The sequence below is a fragment of the Heterocephalus glaber genome, unplaced genomic scaffold (assembly GCF_053883595.1).
Source record: "Heterocephalus glaber isolate CG9 unplaced genomic scaffold, H.glaber_assembly_v1.0 deba00001781, whole genome shotgun sequence".
Classification (NCBI taxonomy): Eukaryota; Metazoa; Chordata; class Mammalia; order Rodentia; family Bathyergidae; genus Heterocephalus; species Heterocephalus glaber.
In genome coordinates this window covers 1,119,408-1,131,416 of record NW_028258467.1, presented here as the reverse complement: position 1 = coordinate 1,131,416, position 12,009 = coordinate 1,119,408, and the positions used below count along the sequence as shown (strand labels likewise).

The 12,009-nt window shown below is 53.1% G+C and overlaps 1 protein-coding gene across 27 annotated transcripts in view; it reads right to left on the bottom strand.

The window, feature by feature from the left end:
• Positions 1-12,009, bottom strand: part of Clcn7 (Cl-/H+ antiporter 7) — a 52,058-nt gene that overhangs the window by 1,593 nt on the left and 38,456 nt on the right. For 25 of the 27 annotated variants that reach the window (XM_021251355.2, XM_087202872.1, XM_013068872.3 and 22 more), the window contains 12 exons: positions 11,145-11,205; positions 10,270-10,408; positions 9,316-9,409; positions 6,814-6,983; positions 5,577-5,628; positions 4,945-5,072; positions 4,627-4,712; positions 4,232-4,361; positions 3,588-3,647; positions 3,214-3,390; positions 2,887-2,967; positions 690-2,737 (listed from right to left, as the gene is read on the bottom strand). In XM_021251355.2, the coding sequence (XP_021107014.1) occupies positions 2,651-2,737; positions 2,887-2,967; positions 3,214-3,390; positions 3,588-3,647; positions 4,232-4,361; positions 4,627-4,712; positions 4,945-5,072; positions 5,577-5,628; positions 6,814-6,983; positions 9,316-9,409; positions 10,270-10,408; positions 11,145-11,205 (1,265 nt within the window). In that variant the 3' untranslated portion in view covers positions 690-2,650. Of the gene's footprint in view, positions 1-689; positions 2,738-2,886; positions 2,968-3,213; positions 3,391-3,587; positions 3,648-4,231; positions 4,362-4,626; positions 4,713-4,944; positions 5,073-5,576; positions 5,629-6,813; positions 6,984-9,315; positions 9,410-10,269; positions 10,409-11,144; positions 11,206-12,009 lie in introns of those variants that run through there. The other 2 variants (XM_021251352.2, XM_021251358.2) reach the window with 2 other exon arrangements.

Genomic DNA, 12,009 nt, shown 5'->3' with positions numbered 1-12,009 from the left:
CAGCAGAAAACAGGACAGTACTTTCATCTAGCTAGCTTCAGCAGGGGCTTATGGGGGTCAATTAGCATTTGTCTCCTGTGGCTCTCCCCTGTAGCTCCAGCCCCGTGGGCTTCTAGCTCACCTGACATGGCTTCACCAGCAGCCCTCATCTGTGGCTTTAGCCTGGTCCCAGTGCCCCAGTAGCCAAAGCTGAACACCAGGCCAGGGCAACTGGGGGTCGTGCTGGAAAGTGGTGAGGAAATTGGGTTGGAAGGCTGTGGGGTCTGGGAGTGTGAGTGAGGTGATGAGTTCCTGCTCTCACATCGTTTCTTTCCCTGGGAGGTAGGCACAGTTGAGCAGTACGGCTATTCTGGAACCTTCCTTTCCTCACCAGAACCTTGTGACTTCACAGCCCAACTGCCAGTGAAACCTGAGCCCTCACCTACCCTGAACAACTTCCCCAACTGCCATTCCTGGAAGGTTCTGTGGTACAGAGCAATGCCTCCTGCAAAGATCTTCCTTCAGGGGAGGGGACTGGCTCAGGTAAGCACAGGAGGACAAGAGCCTGAGACAGAACAACCACACCTGGCCCTGCACCCCAGAGCAGGCCCCAGGGGGCTAAGGGCAGCAGCCATCTGAAAACAGATGCTGCAAGAGGACTCCCCATTCTAGGCAGCCATCCATACTCACAGAGTCAGAGGGATGGGAAGTGAATTCTGATTGTTTTATTTAGTCTAATAGATCCAAAATATCCTTTCAATATGTAATCAATACAAAACAACTGTGAAACAGGGATTGTACATGCTTTTTTGGTACTGTGTCTTTGAGGTCTGGTAGTTTTTCATGCCCTTTGGTCCAACCTGACACAAGCCTGCCCCACCAGAGCACCTAGGAAAACAGCAGTAAGATAATCGAGATCTGGTCATATACAAGGGGAACCTGCACTTAACCAGGGCTGCTCCAAGCGGACACAGGCTTCACCCATCCCTCATCCCAGCACACCCCATGAATACCAGGTCAGGCTGTGAGGAACCATCAGTCCCGACAACTGACTGCACCAGCAGGAGAGCAGCCTCTCCTCAGGATGTTATCTGTTAACAACCAATCTGTTGGGGGTGGTCAGTGGAGACTAGAAAATAGAAAACTAGAAAGAGGGGCCAGGTGGAAGAGCAGAGCCATGATGGGCAGTGACAGGGAAGGGAAGCCAGACAGGTGGGTGAGTCAGGTATGAGATGGGGTCATGCAGAGCCTGGACAGACAAAGCCCGGCATCTTGGGATGCCTAGGCTTGGGGACATGTGATCTAGAGACCAGAGGCAGCAGACACTGGGAAGCAGTGAAGCTATGGAGAGAGGGATTGGGATGGGGACAGGGTTGGGGGTCAGGTGAGGGTATCAGACCTGCCCTGAACTTCCCTCCTGCAGGGCCTGTGGATGGCATGGCTGTTTGGGGGTACTGCCACCAAGAGCAGCAACTGTTCACAGAAGGCCCAATCCTATACAGCCACTACCATCCAATCAGCCCCCAAGTCTCAGACCCGCATCCAAGGCTGGGTGGAACCAGGAGACTGCACTGGTTGGCTGTGCTCAAGTCCTTTATTTCTTATACCCAGGATCCAGTGCACTCAGGCCTACATCCCCATGGCAGCAGAGCAGGGGCAGTGTCCTAGGAGGTGGGATTGTTGGTCACATCTGCCAGCCTCCACAGGAGGTCCTGTGTGGCTGTGTGACAGCAGTGTCCCACAATGAGTCCCATAAGAAGGGGCCTGTGGTGACCAAGGTACACCAGATCTAGCCTGGCCCAGCCAGGAGGAGCTCTGACAAGCTGTGTGGTGGGCAGGTGGGGATTCCTGGGTCCCGTGCTCACTAGGCTGTCCAGAGCTACCCAGATCTGGACCCAGGCATCCTGTGAGGCCAACAGAGAGAGTACCTCCAGTGAAGTTTGCATTTTGTGGTTACTATAGTCAGAAGGGAAGTCACAGCTTCTCAGGTATGGAGAACCCCACTTTCCCAACTGCTGTTCATAGGAATAGTGAGCCCAGCTCCAGAAGGCCCAAGGTGTGGCAGAATCGGATGTTAGGTACTCAGGTGATCCTCAGCTCTTGAGACCTTGGCAGAGAGCACATTTCACATATCCTCTGGGCACAGTCTTGCCCATGTGGGGCTCCATGGAGTCAGCTGCAGGCCCTGACTGCTGGGGTCCAGCTGAAGCCATAGCTCAGGCCCAGGAAGCTCAGGCTGTTGATGCCCAGAGGAAGATGAGACAGGGCCTGTGGCTGAGAAGGAACAGCTAGTGGTGCAGGCAAGTGTGGCCTAGAAGGGCAGGTACCTATGGGAAACCACACAGAAGTAGGCACAGCTCACCTGTCACATACACTGGGCCCTCTTGCTCTGAAGTAATGAGCATCAGAGGGTGGGGGTTGTGTCTGCACACATATTTGATCAAATCCCTAAAGGGGAGTGGTGAGGCCTTAGGGCCAGAGGGGAGTACAGAGGATGCAAACCAACTGTCCATGATGAGAGTCAAGTCCACGCCACCAGGCCCACTCTGGAGGACATTTGTTCCAGCCACCACGCTGTCCAGGGAGCAAGCCTTTGGCTGAGACCAGGAAGCCCAGGGGGAGGCGCAAAGGGACCAGGGGTGCCACTGCCCACCAAGGAAAGGGCTGCACCTCACGTCTGGGCCAGTGAGAGCTCCTCCAGGCCTCCTTTCCCCAGGCGGTACCTGGCCAGGTCCTTCCTGGTCACCAGCCCCACCACCTGCAGGACAACATTGTGTCAGAGCCTCCACAGGGTCAGTGTCCCATCTGCCTATGGGAGCGCCTCACCCCCACCTTGCTGGGGAAAAGGGGGCCCTTAGGAGGTCTGGTACAGGGTTCCCCATGAATGACACAGATTACTGGCCTCACCTGATTGCAGTTGTCCACTACCATCAGATGCCGCAGGCCCAGAGCCCGGAACAGTTTGAACACTCGAGGGAGGGAGGCCTCCTGCAAAGTGGGCACACCCTCAGCCACTACCCAGGGACCAGACACCAGACTCTGGCACATTTCCTGGCTTCAGGATATTAGTACGTATCCTGAGCTGTCCCTTCCCCTCCATGCCTATCCACCCCTGCCTGACTGGGCCCCAGTGTGCTGTTGCAGAGCTTCAATGGCTGTCAATACCTAGCCCATTGGATAGCCCCCTCCCAGGCTACCCACTCACTTTCTGACCACATGGCCCTGCCCACACACCTGGGGCACAGTGTAGGGGGAGGGGTTCATAAACTCGGAGAGGTCCATGGTGCACTCGCGCTCATCCTGTGACACATGGATGGACTGGATTGGGGGGAAGCGTGGGTAGGCATCACGAAAGTCCTTTAGCCGCAGCCGCCGTTGCACCAGGCCCATGTTGGATCTCTCCACAAACACCTGCAGGGGACAGGCCGGGGATTTAACTCAGTGGTTCTGACGCCTGCCTCGAAAGTGCAAGGACCTGAGTTCGATCCCCAGTACCCAAAAAAAAAAAAAACAAACCAAACAAACACCTGCAGGGGCCAATGGTTAGGCTCCATGGAGCTCCCCCTGCTCTCCCCTGTTTCTCCACCCCCTGCCAGTTGGCTGTGTACCTTGTGCTTCAAGAGCACGATGATCTGGGAGCGCAGAATCAAACCCTGGAGCCGGGCTGGCTGTAAGAGAAGTAGGGGTCAGAGCCAGCCTTTGGGCAGCAGCCCCAGACCATGGCTGCCCTTCTGGCTACATCCAGCCCCAGCCATGGTCACCTTCGAGTGCTGACCTTGCTATGGATACCTGAAGTGCATAACTCATTAACCTCTGGAGGACCTGAGCAGGGACAGCGTGGTGCCAAGATGGGGCACCTGCTGGTGATAAGACACAGCCCTGGGTATAGCCCCCAAATCAACCCAAACCACCGGTGATAACATCTAATGGTCCCAGCAGGATGGGACCCAGGTGAGGGGACACAGTGGTAGCTGGGCTTATGTTCTACCAGCATCTGCTGATAGAGGTCACAGCCACAAAGGAGACAGCTGCTGATTATGAGCCTGATTATGAGTACAGGATGTATATAGTGCATGGCAGCTCTGCCATGGCCAGTATGGAGGCACAGCTGTGGGCACAGCTGTTTCACTAGTGGGATTTCACTCTGCACCTAAATGTGGGGCTGCCACATTCACACAAACTGCACAACATGCTTCCCAACCACAGACCACAGAGGAAGGGACCTCAGGTCTGCAGGGAGGGCCACTGGTACCTGGGTGTCATCTGAGTCCTCCACCACAGGGAAGCCATTGTGGTTGGATGCTGTGTTGCTGAGGACATCCACAATGACACCAACCTTCTCTCTTCTCCTTAGGCATGTCACCGGAGTGCTCATCACCTCCCTGAGGAGATACCAGTACACAGTCACCAACACAGACAGTTGTTCACCAGGCACAGCAAGGCTCTTCCTCAATACCCCATTCCTGTACCACATTGACATTCAACAGGCACAAAGCTGCTGGACTAGGAAACTGGGAACTAAGGACCCTCTATACCAGTAGCCAGCTGTGGATTGGCCATGGGAGCCTGACAGCCTGGCAGTAAACCCCTCCCTATATCTTACCACTTACCCCCCACCCAGTGGGGCAGGAGGCAGGGTGGCCATACCTGGCAGTGAGCGAGTGTGAGGTGACGGGGGCCTCCCAGTGCAGGAAGGGCACACTCTGTAGCTGGATGTGCATGTCATACAGACCCTGGGGGGAGGCACCAAGAGGCACAGTGCCACCCAGGGTTCCCCCTAGGGATCCGTAAGGGACAGCCCAAGATACACTGTACCTGCCCCACCCAAGGAGGTCATTTAGTGTTGACTTTGCAGGGACTCCCTCCCCTCTGCAGCTGCTGCAGGCCCCACAACCCAGTGTCAGGATCCAAGGCCAGGACGTGGGGTGGGGTGGGGAGGGTAAGCAGGCCTCCCACTCTGTGTACCTCAATGAAGGCATCGCCCACGATCTTGGCAGTCATCAGCACCAGCATGATGGGGAAGCCATAGGTCACATTGCTTGTGGCTTCCATCATGATGACTGTCAGGCTCAGGGTCATCCTCACAATGCCACCTGTGGGAGTGGTCGTGAGCCCTGTCCCTTCCATGTAGTGTGTCCACATTCTCTATGCAGCACCATGGCTGCCTACTTGCCCCTTCAGGCACCAGCTGTGGGGACAGTGACTCCCTGTCCTGACTGATGTCATGTGGCCATTCCATCGGGGATGAGGACCATATCTATCTTAGGCCCACTGTCTGTGCAGCACTGGGAATTGAACCCTGGGCCTTGGCACTGACCTATGTCCTTAGTTCTTTTTTTTCCAATTTTGAGACAAGGTCTTGCTAAGTTGCTAAGTTCCCCGGGATAGGCTCAAACTTGGAATATTCCCTGCCTCAGCCTCCCAGAGTGCTGGATCAGAGGAGTACACCACTATGCTTGGTTCCATGTTGCTCATTTAAATGAACTGACTCTCCCATTCAAGGCCGGCCTTGGCTGCGTCCACCACTGGGGTGACAAGATAGTTCTCTTCCTGACTTGCAAAGCCCACTCACCACCAAGGCCAGAGCTAGGACTCACCGAGCTGGGCAGCAGCTCCCATCAGGGCATATTTGCCAGGGTCTGCCCAGATCTGCAGGGGGCAACATGGGGAACGTCAGTAAGGTGGCAGACCCCTGCCAAACCCACCAAGATACACCAGGTAGGACGGTCAGGTCCAGGCCAAGCAATCCCACACACAGGCCTGAATCCCCTGACTTATGTACAAAAGATCCTAAATTTTACCATGTGCTACAACCAAGGTATGGAAACAATGTAGGTGTGCCTTACTTGGAGAGTAAATGAACCATGCCCCACTGTATACACCAAAGAACTCAGAATACGAGGCTGTGCTCTCTGCATCAAGGAGGTACTGTGAAAAGTGCATGCTGTGAGGAAAGCTAAGCACAAGTGTACACAGAGCACACTATCTGTGTGGACACACTCAGACCGCCGACTGTGAGGAGATTCCAACACATGCCAGGACAGGGATAAGCCTTGCAAACAGTCTTGGGAAAATCTAGAGAGAACATGCAGACCAGCAGAGGGCAAAACAAAATGGGGAGGAGGGCAATGGGGAGACTGCTAATGGGTACATGGGTCCTTTCTGGATCAATACTGTGTCTGGGGCCGGGGATTTAGCTCAATGGTTCTGCTGCCTGCTTTGAAAGCCCAAGGACCTGAGTTCGAGCCCGGGTACCAAAAAAAAAAAAAAACTGTGTCTGGACACACACCACGCAGGGCGCGGTGGGGTGGGGGTGCTTCCTGATATGCCTCTTTTCCTGGTTTTGCTAGGGATGAACCTAGGGCCTCAGGCACACCAGGTGAGTACTCTTCCACTGAGCCACATCCCTAGCCCCTGTGCTCCTTTCATAATTTTTCAGTCCTGTTTGATGACAGAAGTGAAAAAAGGAAAATAGACAAAATAAAAACAAGTCCTCACAGAGGCCAGAGAGAGGAGGGAAGGCTGGAGAAGCTGCCATCCTGGGTAGGCCTGGTGTTGTGGGCAGCCCTCATGCTGGTAGTATAGGTGTCAAGGCAGGAGTGGTCCAGGCCCAACGCCAGGGCATGGGCCCCTGGACAGCAGGTCCTGGCCAAGTCTAAATGGCCCAAAGTGCTTCTCACATTTTTAAAAATTATATTATCTTACTAATAACACCAGTGCCCACCCCCCATGTCTTTGACACCCTGCTCCCATGAGCATGGCCACTGGATGGGGGATCATGGTGACCGGTCAAACCATGGGGCTCCAGCCTCCTCCCTCCAGCTCCCCACTTACTGCTGCTCCTGTGAGGTAGGACAGGGAGATGCCAAAAAGCCGGCCCCAGGCGGCCCCGATGAGTAGGGATGGGATGAAAACACCAGCAGACACAGTGAGCCCGTAGGTCCAACAGGCCAGGAAGAAGTAAACCAGGGTGAATAGGCCCAGGGTCATGGGGTTGTAGGAGCCTAGGGGAAAGCAAAGCTACTGGTGTGCCTGCTAGACTCATGCCCATGCAGGGCTGTCCCATTTGGCCTCAGAGGTCACATCTTAGGAATCAGGTCACCTGAGCCCTGATCTACCAATGGCTCCATAGCCTCAGCCTCCTCAGGGAAAGGAAGGGGAAGCTGTGCAGAGGGCAGCCTCATGCTGGCAGTGCAGGTGTCAAGGGTGGGGGTGGTCTAGGGCCAATGCTAGTGACACATCTAAACTCATTAGAAGGTCCCTGTTCACCTTAACTGTCAACTTGACTGGATTGAGACTCCTGGAGAGGTGACTGGATTATTGGGTCACCATACTCCTCAGTGGAGCTATTAGAAGATGGGGAGCAACTGGAAGAGGTGGGTCACTGGGGTATCTAACACTTTTCCACTCTCCTCTGCTTCCCACCACCATGGATTGCACAGCTTTGCTCCCCTACACCATGCCACCATGGTGTTCTGCCTCACCTCTGACTCACAAAAATGAAACCAGGGCAAAGGATGTAGCTCAGTGGTGCTGCGCCTGCCTGGCAAGCGCAAGGTCCTGAATTTGAACCCCAGTTCCAAAAAAAAAGAAATGAAAACAGCTAACCATGGGCTGAAACCTCTAAAACCACGAGCCAAATGAATTTTTTCCTCCTTTAAATTGTTTATATCAGGCATTTCATTCCAGCAGTTGGACAGCTGTTCAATTCAGGTACCACTACCTTAGAGCCTTGCCTGGAATTCCACCTGGGAATTGGGGTGCATACCCCTGGAGGCAGGAGCCAAGCTCTTAGCTCTGTAGGACTTGATAGCCCAGCCTCAGGTCAACCAATTGAATGGGGATAGGCCTTCCCTCAAGCTGGAGCTTCCCAGGTTGGTTCCCATGGTCCGAGGTGGTTAGTAACCCATGGAAAATGCCCTCTTGTGGAGGTGGGCAACTGAGACTTGTCCGGTTGGGCTGAGGTCGCAGGACATGGAGAGGACACATCTGGGAAAGGTGCAGGACCCAGGAGACCTGCTCCTGGCCACCATGAGTTCTCCAGCCAAGCTCCAAGACCTGGGGGTTTGTTCTTCCCAGACCTCTGCTGAGAGGTTGGATTGTGAACTGAGGCCATGTGGAGAGTGGAAGTCCATGGTGGCCAGAGTGTGGAAGCCGGCAACAGGTATTGGTTTGTGTACTGAGATCACCATGGCATAGATTTCAGGGTCAGGAAGGGGAGAAGTCACATACAGAAGGCCACCCACTCATCACATGCTAAGTGACTGCAGCCAGGAGACATGTCCAGAGGTAGAAGCTGCCTACACATGCAGGGTACTGGGGCCTGCCAAGCATCAGTCACTTCAGACAGGATTCAGGCCACCTCACCTCACCCTTAAAATGGTTTCAGTTAAATCTCATGAACCAACCCCTCTCACAGACATAGAGCTAAGGACATGGAAGTCCTTAACACCCTCATGACAGGAAACAAATACAATAGTCAAGGTGGGTTTGGTGACTGGAAGGCCAAAGCGGGAGGATCACAAGTTTGAGCCCAGCCTGGGCAACTTAGTGAGACCCTGTCTCAAAATAAAAAATAAAGAGAAGGGGATGGAGCATAGCGGTGTGCATGCCTGTAATCCCAGCCTTCAGTAGGCTGAGGCAAGAGGATCACTGTGAGTTTGAGGCCAGCCTGAGTTCCATAGTGAATTCAAGGCCAGCCAGAACTATAATAGTGAGACCCTATCTCAAAAAAAAAAAAAAAACAAAAAACAGAGAAAGAAAGAAAAAAGGGGGGCCAGGAATTTAGCTCGATGGCGCTACACCTGCCTGGCAAGTGCAAGGTTCTGAGTTTGATTCCCAGTACAAAAAAAAAAAAAAAGAAAGAAAAAGAAAAAAAAATAAAGGGAAAGGAAAGAGAAGCGTAGAGAAGAAAAAAGAAAGTCCCCAGGTGAACAAGAGCTCCAGAGCCAATCTGACTGCATGGAATGAGGGCTGGGGGCTTTATAGTCAGCCACATACCCTTTTTATGTCAAAGGTATGGTTGGAAGAGGCTGTAGCATTGAGTCATCAGGCTGGGTTTTCTGACAATGTAACCTCCACTGGAAGGTGAGATGGAGGCAGCCCCAGAAAGGAAGGCGGCGGTGGTAGTATGGGGAACCTGGCCAGCTTTGCTCTAGGCACGTGGTCCCCATTTGCATGCAGGACCATAGCATTCCTGCAGTGCCCCTCAGCCGACACTGGGACAGCTGGCCTCTTGTGTTCCAGGGATACCCCTCCAGCCTGGGGCAGCAACCTCTGGACCAAGAAGCTTCCCCAGCATCACCACATGGGCCAGCAGTGATGCCCCGTACACACCTGGTGGGTCATGGAAGAGGCTCACTACACTCTTCTCTGGGGTATTGAAAAATGCTGCAGCCATAGAGTTGTACTCGCCATCTGCACAGAAGAGCTGCAAGGTTGGGAAAAAGGACATATTAGAGAGAAGATGGCCCACGGGTTATGAACATAGACCTGGTGTTGCCATCAAGGAGAGCTAACACTATCATCTAGGCCAGGAAAGCACCAGGCCAGAGGATACATGCCAGGACGTGGGGGAGGGGAGGGAAGGGACACAAAGCCCAGGCCCAGGTCCAGACAGGGGTGCAGAGGTATGTCCATCCCTGCTGGGGGCAGGCCAATAGGACCCTGGGCTAGACAACCCACCTGTCCTTGCTGTCTGGAACAAACAGCTATTTCATGAGCAAACCCCTAGAACCAATGTCAGATGCCAATCCCTGTGAGCCAGTAGGTCCAGCCCTCTTGGACATAGGCAGTGTTGGGGCCTCAGCAGGGCTGGACCAGAGCAAAGCTGGCCTCATCAACCACAGCCCTACTAGCCAATCCCCGGTACTGATGAGCCCTAACAATCTGTTCATACCTGTCCCTATCAGCCCTCACTCCCTACTTTGCACTCCCAGTTCTGGCCACTACTCATTGCTTCCTGTCTCCACAGATGCCTGCTCTGGACATCCCACCACTGGAATCATGGATAACACCATCCTTTGTGACTGGTTTCTCTCACTGGGTGTCATGCTTCTAAGGCCCACTCATGATTTGCTAAGGTCACTGCTTCTGTCCTTACTATGACTGAATGCCATCCTCTACATGAGTGCAGCCAAGGGCAGTTCCCAGATTGGGCAACTATCATTGACCTGCGACAAATACCAAGTAAGGTTTTGTGTGGGCACAAGTCTGTGCTTCAGAAGTCCATACCCATGAGCACCCTTCTGGGAAGACGGTAATCCCTGCCCTCCTGAGCCCCAGGCCTACCTGAAGAGGGTAAGACATGGAGTTCCCCTGCAGGGGCTGGCAGTCTCGAGAGGAGTAAATCAACACAAAGGCAACAGTGGCTGTCACAGCGGCCACCAGCATGGCCTCGATCACCTGCAGGCAGGGCCGGTGGATGTACCTAGAGCCAAAGCAAGGACAGACCTTGCTATAGGGATGGAAGAGCAGACTCCCTGGCTGCTCCTGAGGCAGTTGCCATAACAACCTGAATCACAGGATACTGTGTGGAATGACACAGCACATGTTTAATGATCAACCCGCCCAGACTACAGGATGTGCTGGGGTTATCTTCCCTGGGTGAAAAAGATTTCCCAGCAGCAAACATCTCCCTGGCTATTCTGCTATGAGACAAGATTCCTGCTGCATCCTACGCTACCTGCCCATAGTAACCCACACAGTGGTGCAAGATCAAGAAGTACTTCTGCAACCCAGGATCCTTGCCCAGGTCCAGGACACTTCAGAAGATGGGTCTAACAAAGAAAAAGCCCCGTAAAAGTAGACAATGGTGCTTCCTGGTAGCTCCTAGTAGAGGCTAAGCCAGGCCAATCCTGTACCCACCCAGTCCCTGGCTCTCCTGCCCAGGGCACTGTCCCTCAGGTGTGGAGTCCTCACATTCTCTCTGAAGGGTCCTCCAGCCTAGGGATTGCCTGTCCTCCTTCCCAGGTGCCGCAGGCCCTGCCTCCTCTGCTCTGAGTAGCTCAGTCAGATATACAGATATAAACCATCAGGGAAGGACCAGTCAACACAAAGCCTCCTCCTCTGGCCAGGGTGTGGAACATGAAGCACAGCATCCATTTCAGAGGTCCTGTGTGGTCACACTTGTCAACATGGAACACTAAACAGAGGCCTTTCTTCACCTGATTCGAAACATCGTCAGCCAGTAATTCAAGGCGTTAAACACAGCTCCAAGAATGCCACCTATGACCATGAAGCAAACTCGTATCAGTTACACGGGAGAGGCAGAAGCCCCAACTCTGCAGGCTTCCCAGAAGCAAGTAGTCTCAGCACAGGGCCCTGCTGAAACACTTCTTCTGCCTCTCTCACTCTGGTGGCACCGTCTTCCTTTTAGGGAAAAGGGTTTTTACAGAGTAACACAGATTGTGCATTCCTAACCAGACAATACAAAACCTGAACCTCTGAGTACCAACAGAACCCACAAGTGGAAAATTTTACACCTGACCTCATGGTGACAGGTCAAAGTGCAATAATCTCATTTCGGGCTGGGGATTTAGCTCAGTGGTTCCTCCACCTGCCTTGAAAGTGCAAGGTTGTGAGTTTGATCCCTGGTACCAAAAAAAAAAAAAAAAAGAGCAAAATGCAAGTGCACTAAAAACATCATACAAAATTATGGTCAGGCGTGGTGGTATGTGCCGGTAATTCTAGCTGGAGGCTGAAGCAGAAGGATCATAAGTTTGAACCTAGTCAGGGTAATTAAGAAGATCCTGCTTCTGCCAGGGGTGGTGGTGCACTGAGGAGGCTGAGGCAGGAGAATTGCTGCGAGTTTGAGGCCAGCCTAGGCTACATAGTGAGTTCAAGGCCAGCCTGAACTACATAGTGAGACCCTGTTTCAAAAAAACGAACCAACCAAACAAATCAAAAAACAAAAACAAAAAACCAAGACCTTGCCTCAAAGACCAAAAACTTTCAGGCTAGATGTAAATGATACGTATGAATTTTGTGGCTAGATGTCCCCCAAATATTTAACTATGTACATGCAATTAT